Consider the following 21834-nt stretch of genomic DNA (forward strand, 5'->3'; position numbering starts at 1 on the left):
GACTCGTATATTACGAAATAAGTTTGACAGGAAACCATGAAAACAGGTCGCCATTGTTGCAGGAATAATACGACATTTCAGGAACGATGAACGGCATGAACATTGGCTTGATAACCAAAAGAATATTTGCTTTCTAAAGCCGCAACTGTCTGCTTCCGACTTTTGCCAGTGTGCAATTGCTGCTGCGCTCACCTATTCTGTTTTCAGCTTAGCAATTGATAAAGCCGGTTGTGACTTCCCAACGAAAAATATTCATAAAATATGAACCAGGACGTTTTTCGCGGTACCACTGCTCTACTGACCCCTCGGACCCGTAGGCTTTCTGTTGTAAAAAAGAAAAAAGAGGGCATTATCAAAATTGGTTGTGCATCCCTTAGTCTGCTAGATACTGTCTTCACTTGAATATTTTAGCTGGTGTTGTCTATTCCGTATATTTGTATTGCCGTCTGCAATATTATGGCGCAGTTCCTGAACGAGTTGTTATGGTAATGCTCAAAGTAGCAGAGTTTATTAGAATTTATAAGGAGTGATATACTATCAGCGGTGCTTATCTGCGAACGCATTTCCTCGTTGTAAAATGATTTGTCTTAATATTGGTGCAGTCACAAAGCAATACTTTGAATACATGAGTGATCGCAAGATGGAATAGTGGCCACACCCGTTTATAGCATCCCGCGAAAGACACGACTTCATGCACTTATGCCTTTGTGGTGGATGTTAGGTAACGGGAAAACCGCAGTGTTTTTTTTTTTTTTTGCTGCAGCTTTAACCTTCTCCTCTAAATATTGCAGCAATACATGCGGATGTTGTGCTCACCCTGAATGTGGGCGGCTACACAATGCCTGTGTGGACCCTCCGCATGCTTGGAGCACCGCAGCGTGCCGGAGTCTGGAATAGAGCAATCTTGAACGTCGGGCGCTACAGAACGGCTATCAGCGTAAGTGCCTGTACGAGTGGCGTTCTGTCGGTTTAGTGTAAAAGTTAAAACTGAAAGCTTTCCTGTGAATACCTGCTGAAGGTATGTAAGGAAACTGACGTCACGTTTTAAGTGAACCTGAATCGGGAGCAGAATTGTTATCTATACAGTTGGGTCTCCTATAATTTTAGCCGAAGCTGGGTGGTTAGCGAGAATACAAGCAAAATATTTTCAAAGAATTGCCTGTCTAATTAAGGTAATGACTTTTTTAGCTATAGACACCACTCAAGCTGTCTACGATGACGTATCCCGACTGGAGGACACCAAACAGTTTTTGGAAAATAAAGTTACAGCAGGTAATAGGGCCTCCACAAACAGCAAAAAAGACCTTCCCTGTCCGTCTTACATAGCCGGAAGAAAGTTTACTGGCTGCAGTGGAACCACTTGGCTATAGTGTCATTTGCACTATACCTCCATTCGTACTTTACCCCTGAGAAAGGAGCCAAGCCAACTCCACAACGTCGTGCCTGATAAATGAGTTTTTGTTGCGATATCACATATATGAGCATTCCAGACATATTTCTGCTTTCGCCTTCGTCTTTTCCCTTTTCACTGTGTGGTTTGGCATAAAATGCAAGAGTGATAAAATCGCGGCGTCGCACCGTATGCTGTAGCTACGAAAGAAAGCGTGCAAACTTGAGCAGAGAAGCATGGAGGCTTCACATAGGGCATCTTCTCGCACACGCAAGAGGGTGAGTTAGTAGGTGGTCACGAGCAAGCACGGCAGAGGCAGGTTAGCGTGCGTCTCCTGTCCCAGTCCGGCCGTGGCTGTGCATGGCACCGTGAAGTGGGCCCTACCTTGGAGGTTATCTGCAGCGGTTGCAAAGACAAGGCGACAAGGGATCACTTACGGCTTCGCGTGTGCCGTGTGCTAACGCACCTAGTTTGTGTTGAAACAAGAAGCAGCATGAAGGCGAATAATCTCGCCGCCGCTGCCGCTCGTCATAACGCCATGTTTTTGAAAGTGAGTGTACGCGGTGCTTGAGTGAAATCTGTTCACAATTGCGGCTACGCGCATGACATCATGCTATGTAACTTAATTAGTAGACGAGTATTTACTACAATTTCTACAGCTAATAAAGCTACGAGCCTTGCACAGTGTAGTTGTCTAATATTTTGATATATTATTGCTTCGCCCTTCGGGCGAAAGTGCGCCATTTATAGTCATTAGCATTCTCAGAGTACGTCATGCAATTTTAGGTATCTATCTATCTATCTATCTATCTATCTATCTATCTATCTATCTATCTATCTATCTATCTATCTATCTATCTATCTATCTATCTATCTATCTATCTATCTATCTATCTATCTATCTATCTATCTATCTATCTATCTATCTATCTATCTATCTATCTATCTATCTAACAATTTTCCCATCCACCTGAGTCACTGGCAGTGGGTAGTCCATTATCTAATCTAATCAGTACCGCATTGGTCTGCTGTGCTGATGGAACAGAGTTTTGATGAAACAAAGTACTGTTGGAACAGAATGTACCCCCTGCTCAATGAACCTCTCTGATCCCCATTTGGAGCACTGTCTATGTGTCTCTTTGTCTGTACCACTCTTCAATGAACCTTACGCAAAATTGGGCCTCTTGCCATGTTCTAGGTATACGCCGCTCTTCAATGACCCTCTTTGATGGCAACGTTGGCCACTCTGTAGGCGCCACTGGCTATCCGTCGCTCTCCTATGAACGTCTTTGAGGTCACCTTGAATAATTATGGGCCACTTAGTACGCACCCTCTCTTCAGTGACAAAATACGTTATAAAATTTATCCGGTGCTGTACGGTATCGAACTTGCGTCATATATTATCAGGCCAAGCTTTTCTGAATTTAAAAAAAAACGAAAAAAAGAACACCTGACGCGGACTCCGCTGCAGCGCCGTTAAATAATGCAACGCGTCCCGAAGGAAGTTGCGAGAGAGGAGCCCGGCTACATGCAGGCCCCATACATGACGCGTCTCTGTGGTAGCAATGCGGAGTGTCGCTACAGTGCTTCATTGCTAGTCGCATTGTCGACATTGGTCGTGACACGGGTGCTGTCGTTACTGTTCTACCCGCCGTGGTTGCTCAGTGGCTATGGTGTTGGGCTGCTGAGCACGAGGTCGCGGGATCGAATCCCGGCCACGGCGGCCGCATTTCGATGGGGGCGAAATGCGAAAACACCCGTGTGCTTAGATTTAGGTGCACGTTAAAGAACCCCAGGTGGTCAAAATTTCCGGAGTCCTCCACTACGGCGTGCCTCACAATCAGAAAGTGGTTTTGGCACGTAAAACCCCAAATATTATTATTATTGCTGTTCTTCTGAGTTGTTATTAGCTTTACAAGTAGGCCGATTTTTGTTCTCTGGCGCTTTCAATGCTTCAGTTCTGGATAGTCAAGCTACGGCCTAAACTATAGGAAAAAATGGTATAGGCTAAATTATACAAGCAGACTGCACTGTGTGGCTATAGCAGACAGAGTTATGGGAGTGAAGAGTAAAAAAGAAGGAGCTGGTAGAGCACTTCATGCACGCAAGAACATGCACACGATCGCCACAAGGTGCCATTCTTGATGGTGTACTTCAAGAAGTGCGTTAGTGCGTCATTAGAGTTTGGCGCCAAAGACAGGTGTGGCCACAGTGTCAGTATTCTTGACTCAGAATGGGGTCTGTAATTCAGCCGGTTTAACGTCAGAGGTGTTGGACGTCATGGCGAGGACAGATACACTACAGGTGTTCAACGGTTTCCTCACAACTGCAGGAACACGTCGGGCTGTCGCTCACTGTAATATGCTATGAGTTCATACCAAAGCAGAAATTCGGGTTTGTCTTGTTTCATAATTATCTAATTTAACAGCCCGTGAGACTAGCGGCGAATATAGAGAGATACAGCGCCCTGTACGTCTCTAGTATTTTCCTATCGTTTCACGTGCTTTTAATAGCATGCATAGAAGCAAGCGCTCATCAAACCACTCCCAGCCAGAAGCGGTAAACCAATGTTACTCCGCAGCGGGTGAGGCTAGTAGGCACATGGAGCTGTGGGGAAAGGCCACTAATTGCAGATTGATTGATAATTCCAAAAGTATTTTCTTCAAGCGAGCAAGGAGACGAAGTTCCCTTGTAGCATCCGTCCTCACTTAAAGAATTCGGAGCGTCTGGGCGTCTTCGGAAGGACACACACATGGAATCCTGTCAGGAAAGTCGTTGCCGACGATGCGACAATGACGCGAAAGCTACTGAAAGATCATACCCTTTGAACGTTAAAAAAACATATTCTTCTAGCAAGTTAGACAACATACTGCATTACGTTTTCGGTTTCACCGTTCAGATTTTCTACGAAACCTCAAAAAATTGGTTAATCTCTAATTGGTCATCGCTTTTACAAAAAACGAGGCTCTCTATGCAACTCGCTTTCTAATAAGAAATGTTGTTTACTTTTCAGTTCTCCTTCGAAAGCAGGCGATACGCTCGGGAAGACGCCATGTTTGCTGTCGACATGATAAGTTACTATGGATGCGCACTACCAGGTGAGACACGGGACAACATAATCAAGGAAACTGGGTTAGGTTCAATAGTTTAAAGGGCAACATAAGACGGCCACACACGCACACAAAGAGGAACAGTAGGTATAAACAATCATTGCAAAATGAAACTCGAAAGTCACGTGATTGGTTATAATGTGAAGTCAGGGGCGGTAGTATTTATTGGCGCTTTTAGCATTTAGTTCTTTCTGCACTACGCCATTGGCTGGAAGGACACCCCGCCTCTGTTATCACCGCTGCGATGAAAAATAGCAAACGAATAGAATGACAAGAAAAGATTCTTTTTAAATACGATCTAGAAATTTTTGATATTTACGATAGAAATATTTGGGCGTGCGTTTGGGTGTTACAGCACCGTGGCTTCAGGAAATTTACAGTAGTTTGAACGAACAACAAAGCGACTTGGGCGATATATCACAAAAAAATAAAGTTTTGCCTGAATGCCTGAGGCATATAATGCATCTTTCTTCGAGAGAATATTTAGTTTTACTGAGTTTCCTGCCTCGAGTATTGTGGCTCATGTATTTGTAAAATATTTCTTTTTTTTTACCTCATCATATGCCGATTGCGTCTCAACGTGGCGTTTGCAGCCAAGACAAACAACTGCACCGACTCTGAATTTCGTTGTTCCAATGGAGCATGCATACAGAAATCGGATCTATGCAACTATGTTGATGACTGCGGGGATAACAGCGATGAATCAAAGTGCGGTGAGTATGGTATTCTTCAACTGCTCTTCCGGTCAGGCAAACTTCTTAGCGTGCGGCAGAAATTACTCACACAATCGAGGTGCGTTCATGCCCTCACTATCGACACCGTTGCTTTCACCATGGTGCGGCACGCATGCGCGGCACGGGTGCTGTGTATTGGATGTCACATGATCCACGGCAGGCTCCAGGGTGAGTACGCAAGTGCGACCCAAAAAACCAGTTTTCCCGTGCTTCCAGGCTTGGAATTCACGTGATGTGATGAGTGCGAAATGCATTGCACAATTCAAATAGTGCAGGAAGCGGCTGCACGGAACGTTCGCTTTGGGTCAAGCACGCGCACATTTTTCCAGCACTGCGAACGCGTGTGATCGCGGTCATGTAATGAGCCCTTTTCATGTGTCTTCCTGAACGCGTGACACTACAAAACTTTACCTTATAAGTGAACGTTTACTGCAATTGGTACTTCCCAAATATCCGCTAGCCTTATTTCCTGTGATGACCTAACCTCCTTATTCAAAAAGGCATCTTAAAGGGACACGAAAGGCAAATACTGAGTCGATGTGGACTGTTTAAATATCATCCCAAAAACCTCGCAACGCTTGTTTCATGCCAAGAAAAGATTTAGTTTACGAGAAAATTGCATCTGAATGGTCCGAATGCATCTTTCGAAATTCAAATCTCCTGCCACCTACGCGTGGGAGGGGTGACGTTGCATGGGTTGCAATTCACAATGTCAAGAGCATCTTTGGTTATCAGGTACAATGAGTGGGAAGGAAACTTGGCTGGGCGTTAAGTGTTTGTGGACCGGAATAAATTGCACAGAGAAGAATAAAGAATTAGTGGAATGCCTAAGCGCTGATATTAAGGGTTAGGGGAATGGTGCTGAAATTGTCCTATTAGGGGACATGAATGCCCACGTACAGGATTTAGATGGCTATACCGACAATAACGGGAAGTCAATGCTGGACCTTTGTGAGAAACATAACCTCGTTGTCGTGAATACAGGGCCTAAGTGTGAAGGGAAGATCACGTGGGAAGTGGGAAACCGGCAATCGACGATTTTATTACTGTCTGATGACAGTAGAAATTCATAATAACTTCAGAGAAATGGTCATTGATGAGGAAGGGTATAGCAGCATAGGAAGTGACCATAAACGCATCATTTTGAATATGGGATATGTAGTTGGGAAAGAGAGCAAGGAGCGCAAAATTACCAGTCAACATTTGAACGCTAAACATATAGGAAATATAGTCACTAGAGTTGAGGAAGTACATGGCAAATGGCCAAGTAAAGAGTGGGAATATGGTGAGCTTCTAAGTGTAATAAAGACAGAAATATGGAAAAGAAACAACACGTTCGTTGGAAAGGAAAAAAGAAACCGAAAAGCTGGTGGAACAAGGAGATACGACAAGCGATCGCGGAACGACAGAAAGCATCTCGAGAGCACAGGCAGGCAAAGAAGGCGCAGTTGCCGCAGGATGAAGTAACCAGTAAATGGGAATAGTACCGCGAGAAAAAGTCTTTGGTTCAAATACTGGTGCAAGCAAAATTAAAAGGTGAAAATGAACGTTGGTTGTCAGAAATACGTGAGAAAAAGAAGGCCGCACCTAGAATATTTTGTAACCACATAAAATTACTAGGCAGGAAGTGAACAACAATACAACATATCCTAGACGAAGATGAAAACAGACTGGAAGGAGAAGCGGCATTAAATTACATCTGAAAAGTAACCGCCAAATCTTTGCAAGGCAATGACGAGGTTGCATTTGAAAAAAAAAAAAGAAAGAGCATGAAAGAGACCCAAGTGGAAAAGGAGCTGGTGCTGACAAATTTAAATTGGAAGAAAGCGGAAGACAAAATTCCTAAGCGTACAGCCACAGGTCTAGACGAGGTTCCCGTTAGGCTGATAAATGAACTAGGACCAAAAAGTAAGGAAGCTCTGCTGTAAGCAGTGAAATATAAAGGATAGAATAATACCAAACAGTTGGCGACAAAGTAGAATGAATTTAATTTATAAAATTAAGGGGGCGGGGGGAGATAGAATTCACTCGTATAGACGGTTCACCATTACTTCGGTAATATACCGGTTAGCAATGCAGGCAATCAAATTAAAGCTGCAAGCATGGGCAGAGAATAATAGCATTTTGGGAGAGCTTCAGAACGCCTTCAGAATAGGTAGGCGTTTGGATGATAACTTGTTTGTTCTTACACAGTGTATTGAAATATCAAAATCAGAAAGCAGACCGTTGTATGTGGCCTTTTTAGACATTACAGGAGCCTACTACAACCTAGACGGCAACATTTTGTGGGATATTCTGGAAGGGGAAGGCTTACGTAACGATTGTCTACAGCTTTTGAGAGAGATTTACCTAGAAAATACCGTTTGTGCTGAATGGGAAGGGATGAGGAGCGAGGAGAAAGTTCATATCAACAAGGGACTGATGCAGGGGTGCTCTTTATCCCCACTGCTGTTTATGATGTACATGGTGAGGATGGAGAGGGCGCTAGAAGGAAGTAATATGGGGTTTAATCTCTCATACAAACAGGCGGGTAGAGTAGCAGACCAGTAACTACCAGGTTTATTGTATGCGGACGACATTGTCTTGCTAGCTAAGAAGCAAAGTGATTTGCAACGTCTGGCTAATATCTGTGGACAGGAAAGCAAAATTCTAGGCTTGAAATTTAGTGTTAGAAAATCAGGCGTTATGGTATGCAATGAAAACAGTGAACAGACAGTGGAGATACAGGGTCAAGAAATACCTCGTGTGACAGAATATAAATACCTTGGTATATGGATAAACGAAGGAAATAGATATATGGAAACACAGGAAAAAACCACAACTGTAAACGGGAAGAGAAATTCCGCCATAATAAAGCACAGAGCGCTAGGGGGATACAATAGGTACGAGGTCCTCCGAGGTATGTGGAAAGGTGTAATGGTTCCAGGCGGTTATTTGCTTTAAATCAGGGATACAATCAGGACTCGACGGGAACCAAAGGTTAGTGGGTCGCCTCGCATTGGGCGCTCACGGGAAGACTACAAATGAAGCTGTGCTGGGTGATATGGGCTGGACTAGTTTTGAAGTGAATTTTACTCGCAGTAAAATTGAGTATGAAGAACGGCTGAGGAATATGGAAGAAAGTAAATGGGCTGGGAGAGTGTTCAGGTATCTGTACAGAAAAAACATTGATTCACAGTGGAGGAAAAGAACTAGGAAGCTTACTAGCAAGTATGCGGCCTGTAGGCTGGGCAACACAGCAACAAAGAAGGTCAAGCGGAAAGGCAGAGAGGCTGAAATAATCTCATGGGTGGCGGCAATAGAAAAGAAACCTGCCATGAGTAACTAACTACTTGGGAGGAAAAAATGAAATCAGGAAAGAAACTAGTTATCATAACTCAAAGGGAAACGCATTACTTTCGAAGCGATATCGGGATGCCTTAGAACACGCACCTATAAAGCGAGATATAAGAAGGAAGAAGAAGCATGTGCTTGCTGCGGTAAAGCTAGGAAAACTGTGGAGCATGTTTTATGAGAATGTGAAGATGTCTACCTAGCGGTCGATTTAGGCGCCACTGGCCTCCTTGAAGCCCATGGGTTCTGCGGGAACTGTGGTAAAGCAAACATGTCCGCAATAGGCATTAGTAAGAGGCGATAGGAGGATTGGTGGAAGAAAAGTAGGGAAACGACAAAAGACGGAGACATACAAAAGCACAGTTCGCAATAAGGGATCAGAAAATTTGGGCGTGGTAGTTCATAGTGTCCTTTTTTCATTGTATAACTTAGGTAGGACATTAGGCAGTATAATAGCAGGAGCTTGGTGGCGCAACCCACCGCCCCGTTTCAAAGGGGATGCTTATAACATCCATCCATCCATCCAGAGTGGTGGATTCACCGCCGCAGCTGCTTTTCGGTCAAGTGGCTTGGACCGTTCGGGCATCCAGCGACATCACATGGAAGCTGAATTCTCTGTTACTTGCAGTTTGTTCGAGTTTCGCGAGTCAGCAAAACCAGCCCAGCAATATGCGATCAGGAAAGTGCTGAAATGCGAAAGCGTGGGCGCCGCATAGTCGAGCGCAAACGAAACCTTTCGACCGCCCTCCTCGTTGTCAACGGCAATTTGAATGAGCTTGTTTCTTTTAAAAATGAAATAGAACTGGACAAGTAGCATATTATTTCATCTTATAATACAACACAAGGATGTTTTTTTGCAGCGAGTAGTTGAACACTAGAGACAATTTAACTGAGGAGTGCTTTCGTCATCGGGAAAGTGCTTGAATGTAGGGGAGTTTCTAACCATGTCCTGCATTTGCCTCAAATTCTCGATTATTAAGGATCTGTTCACGATAATAGTGACGCCTAGATTCTCGAACACTAATCTATCGCTTTAGCTTGACTTAGTATGTTCCTTTATTGTCCCTTTAACTTGAAGCCCATGCTCGACTTGATCCTTATGGCACCTGACTTAGGCGTTCCAATGAAGTTCATTGTGTTTTCTTCTACGCGTCAACGACAGGTGTCATTTATAGCATCCTTGGTAAATCCGCCTCAGTCGCCCCAACACTATTTGGAGTCACAGTGCCCTAAGCCTGCTGAGGAGCAAATGTAAATAAATATGAGGACAAACATGCTCTGTGCTGGTGCACACTGCTAGCGCCACCTGGCGTAGCTCGCCTGGTTTGAGCTGTGCGCACCTGTAAACTTTGTCAGTATGCTTACTTCTGCAATGTGTGCGCCGCGATGAACTCCTCCATAGTACTAATCATTGATGGGAAAATTGTGTTGTGATGAACAAGTCTCAACTTGGCGAGGTTATGGCCGGTAAGTCATTGAGTACTGAATACAGGCGTATTCACATTGCTATCCTTGTATATCATAAATACCCAGATCGAACAAAGGACAACATATGGCTAGGAACTCAGCACTTCTGTTGCGTTTGATTTCTGGAAAATAAATCTGTGAAGGCTGAAAATGTTGATCACGTCGATTTTCGAGGCTTCAAGGCAGCCACCTGCGGACGTTTACCAGCCAGCACTTGTCAGTGCGCCAACGCCCCCGACTGACTGCAGGAGTCAGTGCCGTAGGCCCATCGCAACCTATAAACCTGAAAGATTTTGTCGCTGTCGTCTGACAAACTATAAAAACCGCATGAAAAAGTTCAAGGTACGCTTGTTTCCTTCCTGTCATCATATCAGTCCATCTGCGTCGTCTACAAGGCGCACGACACGCAGTGCCTGCTGGGATTGCACAGCAGCGCTCCACCGATATTTGTCATATGCCTCGATGCAACAATAGCACCGCCCCAACAGGGTGCGCCCTGTTTATCGATGATGGCGGGTTTCGCACTGGTGCGGTTTGTCGAGGATGAACTGGCGCTCCGGGGGGCACAAATGCTCAAAGGGACGAACTACCGAGGATGCCATTAGATCATAGTAAGAATGAGTTTCAAGTTACGATGCTTTTCTGAACACGGAGGTGATATTTTACTATCGTTGTCAATACTTTGCTCTATTGGCAAAACTGCGACTGTTTTAGGCCGCCTGTACACGGCGGAACCATAGTCACGTGACATCATTCCCTTTTTATTTTATTTACTAATTTCTGGAAGTTATTACCGTTATTATATCTTTGTAAGGAAGCACACAACTGTGTTATTCAGAGAATATGCATTAACGCGGCAAAAAGTGCAAGTCTGATAGTCATGCTGAGAGATCCTCTCAGACTGGCAGACTCTCAGACTTGCAATGACTAACCGGTGGGGTCAAAACTAAACGCTATTGTGACGCAGGTTAACGTATATGCAAATGCTTGCTGTGCCGCATGTCAGTGCCACCACACCAGGTCGGCGGCACTAGGTGGGTCCATGAGATTTTGTTTGCATGGTCTGTTACGTCACCTCATGTCTGGCTGTCCCTGCTATTTCGACACACCTGAATGTACTGTAGATCTATTGTCAGTATTGCATTTCATTTTTCATTTCCTGTCCTTCCATTCTTTCAACGTTGTGAGGTACGACCCAATGCGACCACTCACCACCCAGAAAACACCCTACCGGGTGTATCTGGATGGCGCGTAGCCATAGTGGGTAGAGAGTTTTAGCTTCTCTGGTACTGCGGTAAACGCATGTGGGCTGGGCGTTTCACCGTTAGGGTGGGGGACGCATCTTTCTTTTTCCATTTCTTTGTTCTGCGACTTCCACTCGATCTCGTGTTCGCACATCAAAGCTTTGTCACCAGTGACGACCCTCTGCGAGAATTCACAGCTGTCGTCTTATGTGTTTCAATCTATGAAGCAATCTTTTCGTCACATCTTTTACCCAGGAGTCAATAGATTCGGCACCATCTTGGCCTAAGCAATTTTCATTTCCAAATTCTAGGTCAAAATTCACTGAACGGACGAACTTATCAAACGACTTGCTTCTTGTAATATTCTAACAACCATTCATCGGTCTTTGAGCACAAGACAACGCACACAATCCATGTTTTCATGTTCACATGATCTGAAGCCGCGTCCTGGGTTTCATTTTTCTTCGGGTCTTCACGGCCTTGGCGGAACACCCACCAGAACACGGTTCGCTCCATTAGGACAACATTACTGCAGGCGTTCAGCAACATTGAAAGAATCTCTGTACCATTTCAGCCTAATTGTTGCCTAACCATTCTTTTTTCTGTCTGTTTGCTGATCTCCATTTCAAGAAAAATTGGTTGCCTTGTCATACACCGCTTTGGCTCGAACAGAAGCCAACCGCACTCATCAATTGGAGAAAGTGACATACTGGCGCCTCTACTCCTTCAAACATATTTTGCTCACTCACTGCGTGAACTTTCAGGACAGGTATCCTATAGCACTTGCGACAGCGAAACATACGGCAACTTTTGACGTACTTGCTACGCCGGCCATCATATCAGTAATGCTGTGATGTAGCCCAACCAAATCTGAGAACAAACACGTTCATTACATCGCAGAACTTCGAAGGAACGAAAGAATGACATCGGTATTTGAAATGATGTGTAGAAGTCTGAAATGACAATTTATAATGGAACTAATGCTCGATTTGATTACGGAAAGTGTCTATAGCATTGGTACGCATCGACGTCAATACTTATTCGTGTCACATTGTATTAAGCACATATCATGAAGGTATACATTTTTGAAAATCACCTTGCAGAATAAACAGCGCCATCTATGAGAACGCTTAGCAAAATTGCTTACTTCTCTGATTCCAGATGACTATCGACTTCGGTGCAACTTCGACGTCTCGTTCTGTGACTGGACCCCAGATGCTCCTTTAGATAAAACCCACAACAATTGGGTTTTGATGCATCCGACGGCAACTTTGTCACAGTCTCCAACGCGAGATCACACAACAGGCACCCGTGACGGTAAAATCTCACTGCGCACACTGTACAACTCTATTTGCTCCCACTGCGACGTTCCCAAAAAGACTAACGTGCTTGAAAATTCTGAGGTGCTTTTTTTCGCTGTGAAATTCATAGCAACCAGAGTGACACGAAAGTTCCGGACGTTTGAGGAAAAGCTACTGGTTGTTAAGCGTACAGCATAATTTTATTCTGTTCTGTCCCTGCAAAGTAACTGGAAGATACTTCTGCTTGCAGAGCTTGCAGTAAATGGTGTGACATATATGTTTTAGTGTTGTGCAGTGCCGATTTATATGGGGGCTTTTTTTGCCTTTGCTAACTCTTTTAGCTATAGTAGTAAGCATTGTTTTTTATGTCACTCCAGAAAAGACAAAGCTCTAACGTCGAGGCTAGTTGGCTCCACGTTCTCTTTCTTTTGTTATCCTTTGTCCTAATGTCTTTTTTGACATTGTGGCCAAGAACCTCGAGCAGCATGCCTGGCGATCAGCAAGGCTAACATCTCAGATATATTATTAAAGATTGTATCTCTCCCTTTTTGTTCTATAGTAGGTCTTTCAATATGGCTAGGTATAATGGTCGTACTCCTAAGCACTTCATGAACGAAATGCATTCAGGGTGATTTCCGTGGTATTTGGAGAGATTATTGGTGGGAACGCTTTCGTCATTTTTGGTGAGGATGCACTCGTCGTATTTCGCCATATGTTGGAACTGACGCGTTGATCTTGTCTTTGAAAGATAACCGTAACGAAAGCATAAGGCACGTGCTTCGTGATCGTTCACTAGCGCCGTAGTTGGTTCCTTAGAAAGCGCATGACGAACTACCCAGTGCTACGTCAGAATAAAAACACCAACGTTATAGTGCTTCAGCACAAAGCAGTGTAAATATGATTTGGCTTTAATACTATTTGCTGCTGAAGTATTGAAATCTCTGTACGAAAATATTTTTGATTCACTGAATGAAGAGTGTAATTACAGTGATGACGTTATGCGGCTGGAAAATACGTATGTGAAATGTTGTGCGCAGGCGCTACGTGCTAAAGTAGCTAGCAAATTCAACATGCGTTTACGAATATTATTATAGGGTAACCATTCTTTGGCGAATACTCCAAGAAAATCTGTGGCGAAGTTAAGACATCTATAAACGTTATATTAGTGTAAATGTAGTTGATTGGTAGTTTTAGAATCCTTTAGTAAAAAGCTAAAAGGGACAACCACTCTCGACATGCGCCCTTGAAAAGTTACTTTCCTTGAAAGCGTACTTTTCCGCATTAGTAGTATGCGTGCAAATAAGCCCGCCAAGGGGCGGCGGAGTATAAAAAATAATCGCTGACTGGTAGATGTAGTAATTGTGTAATAGTAGATAGTTGGTAGCCTTAAAAAAGAAAACAATTGATCACGTTGTCATCATCACGTCAAGGTCGTAATAAAAAAGGAAAATAGAAGAAAGGATAACAAAGAAAATGCGATGGTGTGGCAAGAAGAAAAAAAAAACCAGCTGTGACGGCGTTTCGGCTTAGTCGATACCATATATCTGCAAAATAAATTCATAATTCGTCATCTTAAGAGATTCGGTCATTATAATAGTGTAATAGTAGAAGATTGGTATGGAAGGGTACACATGCATAAGCTAGCTAAATAAGTAAACAAAATCAACATAGCAGCCGAGACAGAGAATGCTTGCGCATTAGTTGACAATTCTAATCATTTCTGCAGCATTTTTATCCTCATAGCTGGCTTATTTTATATGCGCTGTGAGCCGACGTTTGTTACATACCTCTTCTTGTACCGCTGTTCAGCGCTGTTGTAAAACAAACGGGCTTTATACCCACGTGCTTTATATATGTTCTCTTTTAGTGATTCTATCTGACTCTATATCATAACTACCCTGCCTGCTTTAGACAGTTATTTAAATATATGTATGTTAACTTGGAAGATCATCACATTTCTGGTATATGCATTACCTGTTAGGCCACACTCAACCTCTTAATTTTATTTCTAGCTCCAACAACATTTACACGCGTTTGATAAATAATCGATCGCACTGCCTTTCTGTCCTTCAGCTTCTGCAATGTCGTTAAACTTGTCCGCATTAGAGTAATAAAACTACCAATGTTATCCCTAGGAAGTATTTTTTATTACTTATTATATATTTTGCAAAGAATCCTGCCTTTTACATTTCAATCCAGGGAAATTCATCATTCTGCAATCTAATTCAAAGGTAACAAAATCTACCATCTTGGGCCCCACACTGAATGCTGCTGGAAACTGTTCGGTAAGGACATTCAATTTCAGCGTCTCATTCCGGTGTATATATAGTGTATATTGTTTGGTTTTGAAAATTCAAGATGTGCCAGCAATTAGTGGCACAAAATGCTTCAATTAATTTTTTAAATATGTGTGTCTTGTGAGGCAAACGGGTGAATAACATGCCTGAGCTGCGTGAACAGTACGAATCATATAATGTATGTGCACATTACATAAAGGGCATTGTTACCTGGTTGCAAGAATGATGGGACAAAGCAGTATGTATAGCTAAATAGAGGCGAGAACGCATCGAGCTTGTTCTCACTGCTTCCGTGAATAAATCAATGAGCCACGGTTCACGACACTAACACAATGGGTACCTCTTTGTCATTAGCAATGGTGTATGTCTGAAATTTTTACTCACATTACTTTCAAGCCTAACGACGAGCTGGCAGAACACACACTGGCCTGTTCTGTTGTCTCGTCTGTGCGATGGAAAAAAGTACGACGTCAAATGAACGAGCCCTAAAACAAAAATTTGATTTTTTTCTTTCTGTCTGATGGCTTTGCAATTAGCATGTTTTAATAATTGTTTTTTACTCTATGCGTCTTGCAGATCAGGTTTTTTTTCACCCTCCGTGGATGGAGTAAGCCGAAGCTGACACTCAATGTCCAAACTACTAAGGACGGACCTTTGAAACCTGTATGGTCGGCAGTTGGACCATCGCAGTTTTCTCACTTCACTGCGGCTAGCGTGCACTTCACCGAGGCTGTCCCGTATCAGGTAAGAACGCGGCTGTCTTTTAGAAACAGGATTGTGGGGCGCTGTATATAGCCTGTGGTAGCAAAATTCCGACAGCAGTTTGACGGAACAGTATAGCAGTAGATACGCGGTACACTGCTAATATTGCTTACTCACCCACACGGGGACTATCGCAGTCGCTCAGTTGCTCCCTTTGTAGAAAGCACTGCGACCTATTTTTTATCAGAACCCTTTAATGACGGCATACATGAATACCAGTGAAATAATTATTTTTGCATCTGAATGCGCAATACATATCGAGAATAACCGCAATAAGCAAGAATAAAAATACCTTACGAGAAGTTTCTCAGAAATACCGGAAAACTTGAAGTGGGCTACACCTCAAGCCGCCCATGTCTGGCATTTGTACAGACAGGTGTTATTAATATGTAAACCATATAAACAATTCATTTGATTTATATCACTTCTGTGACATAGCTGCAGACGGGGATTTGCATCTGTCCGTGTCCTCGGACCGTGATTCCAAAGGAAAGCGAGTTGTGTGCCACACTTCTTCCTTACCCTGCGTTCCTACTCTTACGCCTGCTGCGTGTAATCACGTCTTGCCGGAAGACATTTTGCCAGAAACGTTGTACTCAATGCCGAAACTCAGCGAGAAAAAACATTACGGTCAGTACGGTGCCTATAATCAACACTCGTCAACAAAGGGGTTAAATAGCCGTACTTGTTCTCTCGCTGACGCTGCTCAGTATTTTTTATTTCGCTCTCCATTTCGATTGCTTATAAACACCACTCCAGTCGATGATGAATCAGGTGCCCTTCAATTATTCGAGATATCTGCTATTCCCTGCTCACCATAAAGGCAACAGATGGCTTTCACCGTTTTACCCGCCGTGGTTGCTTAGTTGCTTTGGTGTTGCTCTGCTAAGCACGAAGTATAAAACCGACGAGAGACAAGTTGGCACGTGGCAACATAGAATCGCTAAATTTTGTAACCTAAACCTTAAATTCTCCTATCATTACCAAAGGCGCAAAATACGTTATGCCACCAGCTAACCTCGATATTTAAGCTCGCCTATTCCTCCGTTCCAAGCTCTTCCCCGCCTGTCTTCTATCACGTAATTTTTTAATTTTCTTCCACGCTTTTACGCATATATCAACCATACAAGCCCTTTCCCAGTGCACTCCTTCCCCTCCTACTTTCTTCCTCTTAACCTGATATTTCTTCTTCCGTATATTTTTTTCTTTTTCTTTCTTCCTGCTTTTTTTCTGTCTTTCATTTTTTCGAAGACCCCCATTTCATAGTCACATGGCCAGAATATCTTTTTCGGTGCTTCCACCCCACACGTTCATGTCACTTCGGCATACCTCAGTGACAGACACCTGCGTCAAACTGCAGAGGCTAAGGTCCTTTGAAAGACCACGTCGCTGCCTTCCAACTATCCAGCTACCCCATACATCACCCCCGGGCTCCGTGTCGCCATCTTAACGCCTCCAAAATCACCCTACGCACCGCTACTATGCTACCCAAGCCATTCTTTCAACTGATGTCTTTTCGTTACTCGTGGACCGACCGGCTGACCGGCTCTTATAAAACTGCAAACGCGTACCGGTTACGATATTCACGGCTTCTGTTAAGTTCTCGGAAGACTTCCTAGCCTCTCGTTCTCCCAACACCCTACTATTTTGTACTTTTTTTGTGCCACTTGCCCGCTTACCCGCTCTTGCTGCCTCATGTTAGAAACCGCGCCTAGAGACGTGTCCAGCAACAGCGCTCATTTTCTTTTCAGTCTTTCCCTTTACAGCCAGCCGTCATTGACAACGAACGCACGTGACGTCACTCTACTCACGTGTTCAAACTAACCTGCCCCGAATGACAACGCTGCCTTCGACGAAGATGGGTCCGCTTACCGAATTGTTGGCCAGCCTTGCTGATGCACCTTCTCCCTGTTTATAAGCTATATACTACAATGAAAGGAGGGGAGAAATACTTAATTCCTTATCTTTGCTTTTATTCGCCTACTAGGTTACTTTTACCGGAGAACACCAAGCGCCTGGACACCAAGGCTACATAGCCATCGACGACGTGACATTTTCGGAAAGCTGCAAGACGCATGATGAAGGTGCGAGTACGTGAGAAAACTATAGCCAAATTGTTGTTCAAGACATTGTTGTTCTAAACAAATTGTTTAGTTGAAGACGACTTGTTTATATTAATGTTGGACAACTTAGGTAAAAAAAGAGGTCAGTACAGTTTTTCTGCCATAGCTTGCGGGTATGTATAAGTAAATGTTTGTGCTTGGCAGGTTGGTTGAAGATCAGGGCGTGCATAATAACGCGACTAAGATGCAAATGGTGAAGAAGGGAGTAGGAAAGATGCAGAACTCTCTTCATCTCAGTATTTCTTTTGTCGCCGCCCTTATATGCACCCCTTTGCGAATATATTCTTGTGACAAAAAGGTCAATTAATAGATGGCACCTTGTCCTGCAACAACGCGAGTTATGTACAACAATTATGTTAACAAGGTATTGCGTCTCAGAAATTTGACCTCAGAAGAGTCGAGTGACAGGCCACACTAACTGCTACAATAGGCAAGCGAAGACGCTTGTCAGTACTGAGCAGCGTCGAATTTTTCATTCCACTCTTAGCCCGAATGCGATTGTTTCCTTGTACAAAGTTCCATTTTCAAAAAAGAAGACGTCTTAGGTTATGTAGGGTGTTGATCCATTCCATGACTACGCGGACGTCTGATATCTCTCTGATAGACCAACTAATATGCCCTGTTCTGCTCCCCAATGTCCAACTTTGCTGTTTAAATTGCTTCGTTGCTCTTCTGCACTGCTGCAGCGGGTCGAAACACGACCTCCAGCATTCCGCTTGTAACTTTTACATCCCCTGTAAAGTTTAGTAGGTGTCCTGCGAATCAGTTCTTCTGTGGTTGATAGCACATGTTGTTCGTAGTGAAAGCAAGGTGCCGGCGGTGCCTTTGAACAAAAAGTAAGGTCAAAGTCTGATTACACAAGATTATAACTTTCAATATTTGTAAAGTCTGCGAAAATTCTTCGCAATAGGTTCTCTTATTACCGTACACTAGAACGTCCCTTCGTCTCCGCTCCACTAAGTGGACAACAGCTTCAGCCACTCGACTGAAGGAGTAACTAAGCCTTGATGACTAATAGGGGCCATTCTCAAAATAAAACTGTGCATCGGGAACTTTTAGGAACTAGTTAAACCTACTGGAGCGTTCTCCAGTAATGAAACAGACTGAACGTAGAGCAGCTACCTGTATATATTGTTCTGCATAGCTGAAGAGATGTGGGTTTATTTGAAGGGCGGCGCTGTACTTGATTCACTGGATAAAAGCAACAGCTTTGAACCGAAGCCAGCTTAAGAAATTCTAATTCTTTTTTCCCTTTTCTTGCCTTTCAGTAACTGGTATTTTACTCGCTATGTGGAATGATGAGCTCATATGTCATCATTTATTGTGAAAGTGAGCAACCAAAGTTGTGTGCTTGATAAGCGGGCTGCAACCTGATCAGAAGCTCATAGGTGAACAAGGGAGCTATATTTTACTCATCGATGAGTTGCACAAATACCGTGTCTATCGGGCTTTGCGCATGCTGCGCCTATCACATTTCTCTGTGAAGTCTCCACTGTCACCAAAAACGATAAAAGCTTTCTTTCAAGGGGCCGTAAAAAAAGAAAGAAGAGACTTTTATTATAAGAACATTTGCCTGTTACATAACATTCAACACGCAAAAGCTGAATAACTGAAGTGAGGCATCGCAGAAATGTTTGTGCTTTTGAAAATAGGACGAGAAACAAACGTGTTTGCACTGCACGCATAGATAAATATGAAAAAAAAAGTTTGACAGCGTCACGCTTGTTTTTTCCAAGGGGTCGTAGTTTCGAATAACTAAAATTGGGCAGGGTTTGCCTCCCTATGTCTAGCGCATGCGCTGGGCCATATATATTTTTCTGCGCCATGCGCAGAGTTGCCGGCGTCACCTACGACAACACCGCGATCGTCCACCTGTGGAGATCAGGAATTCCAGTGCGGCACTACCACACAGTGCATTCCATCGACTCAAGTATGCGACTTCAACCCTGATTGCTCAAATGGGGCTGACGAGGCGCGGTGTGGTATGTATATCATTCAGTGTGAACTATTTTTCACGCGAGACTAAGGTGGAACAATGTGTCGTGCCTTTTAGCAATTATACTGCCACGAAAGTGCTGGTAATCATAAAACCAACCGCTTATGCACGAATTCATAGCCTGAAAGAGCAAATTTCAACCTTCTGGTGTGTCTACAAGCACTTTTGTAGCAATACCTGCTGCAGGCTCACTTTGTTACTGGTTCGGATGTCCACCTGTGCCTTTGGCGTCCGTCGCTAGAATCTATGAGTGCATTGCCAAAAAAAATGATGTAAAGTTACGTGGCTCTGCGGTTTCAAACTGCTGGCCCACTGATTGTCACTCAATGATTCTGCTCTTAACCACTCAACGCACGCTGCAGGAAAGAATGCTGAGCTTCGGCAATACTATGCCTGGCCTCTTGAGCGCACCTAACGCCACGCTGTACCGCATTTCTGTGAACCAGCGCGGAAGCGGAACAATAGAAACGAAGGCAGTGGCAGGATGTGAAAGGCAGGATAGAAAAGACGAGGAAGAGAGTTAGCTCTCCTCTTCCAGGCTACCGGGGAAATAAGGCGATTCTGGACAGAGGCATCACTGAATAAGGTACCGTCTTGAAATGAGATCGCCCACGCATATCCGCGAGTGTTTTCATCAACCGATACCAAGCGAAACAATGCAAGACTCACTGCGCATAATATTGCGGCACCTATTGCGCCACCCTTTTTTATATTCAATTGCAGCGCTTCGTGGTGTTTTCTCTCAAACGCTCTCTTTCCAACAATGAAGTCTGGTCCTCACTTTCTTCTAGAGACACTATTTCCTATTTCCCCTAGATGGCTGCTAATGGCCCGTAGCTGGCATCAAGCTGCTGTCTGCTACATGGCGTAGATACCGCGGGCGCCACGGGGTGCCGCTACGAGTCCACTGGCTAAGTGCACTGCGACTCCCTGAGGGCAACCGCGTTTGGCTTATATATATATATGTTTAGCGCGTCGTAGGGCACCCAAGGCGGAAGTCGCGGCGTCTACGTTTACATCCAAAATGAAATTTGAACTGCGCGCCTGGGCGATATTTAGAAGGCGGGGCGCTGTGGGCACGCCCCACTACGCCGTAGACTTCGCAATGCACGGAATTGAAGAAGGAACGGGAGCACAGCGGAGGACGTGTTTGAATGCCGATAACTCCGTTTCTGCTGAACGCACTGAAGTACTTTTTGCGGCCAAATATTTCTTAAATAGTCTATTTTTACTTACGATGCTTTTCCCCACTTCGATAGAAAGTGGCTCAGGGCCCCTATTACACGACGTCGAGAGTTCAATTCCTGGTCGCAGCAACCGTGTTCCTGTGGTGGCTGTGATCTGCACATCATAGCGTTGTGATGATATGTGGGATTAAGTGGACAAGTAAATTTGGTGGTTACCAAATGCAACATGAGCAACTCTCTGGAATATCAACTAGGTGATATTGCATTGAAGTGTGCCACTTAGCAACACTACAATATTGAGGTTTCAGCGCTAGTGGCATTGTAAGGTGCAGCTAAGTTAGTCTTCCTTAAAACCGAATACAGTAGACTCCCGTTAATTAGTCCCCAGGTAATTTCATCTGAACCGAAGGCCCGTGCCAGCATCCATGCATTTATATGGGCTGAGACTCAATTAAATCCTGCAATTGTCCCTCACAGAATAATTCAAACTCCACATGTCAGCACGTGAAGCAGGCCTCAATGGCAACTCCCAGTCATGGCTGCAATGGGTGCAGTACCTGTCATGATAGCACTAGCGGACAGTGACTGTATCGGAGACATGATCTCTGGTGCGAAAAATGATGAATTTTGGCCTTGCCTGGGCAGAGGTAGAAGCGAAGAGGCAGTTCACAAATTATTATCATCATGGTTACCCAATAGCAATGCGCACCTTTTTTTTCCAACAAAATGGGCACGAAAATTTCCGGTGGCTTAACAATAACATAAGAAACAGAAACCATGTTTGAGGCATTGTGAATAGAAACCATCACAGCCAGCATCATCACTATTGTCATCACAAGGTGCTGACAGAACAAGTTTTCGTGTAAGCAGTTGATGTCGCTTCGATAACA

The 21834-nt window shown here is 43.9% G+C and overlaps 1 protein-coding gene across 1 annotated transcript in view; it reads left to right on the plus strand.

The window, feature by feature from the left end:
• Positions 1-21834, plus strand: part of LOC142578378 (MAM and LDL-receptor class A domain-containing protein 1-like) — a 241392-nt gene that overhangs the window by 144523 nt on the left and 75035 nt on the right. Inside the window, exons 35-42 of the mRNA XM_075687771.1 lie at positions 792-937; positions 4404-4488; positions 5094-5213; positions 12440-12595; positions 14779-14864; positions 15453-15620; positions 17626-17722; positions 19594-19743. Coding sequence (XP_075543886.1) covers positions 792-937; positions 4404-4488; positions 5094-5213; positions 12440-12595; positions 14779-14864; positions 15453-15620; positions 17626-17722; positions 19594-19743 — 1008 coding nt within the window. The remainder of the gene's footprint in view (positions 1-791; positions 938-4403; positions 4489-5093; positions 5214-12439; positions 12596-14778; positions 14865-15452; positions 15621-17625; positions 17723-19593; positions 19744-21834) is intronic.

Source organism: Dermacentor variabilis, chromosome 4, assembly GCF_050947875.1.
Source record: "Dermacentor variabilis isolate Ectoservices chromosome 4, ASM5094787v1, whole genome shotgun sequence".
Classification (NCBI taxonomy): domain Eukaryota; kingdom Metazoa; phylum Arthropoda; class Arachnida; order Ixodida; family Ixodidae; genus Dermacentor; species Dermacentor variabilis.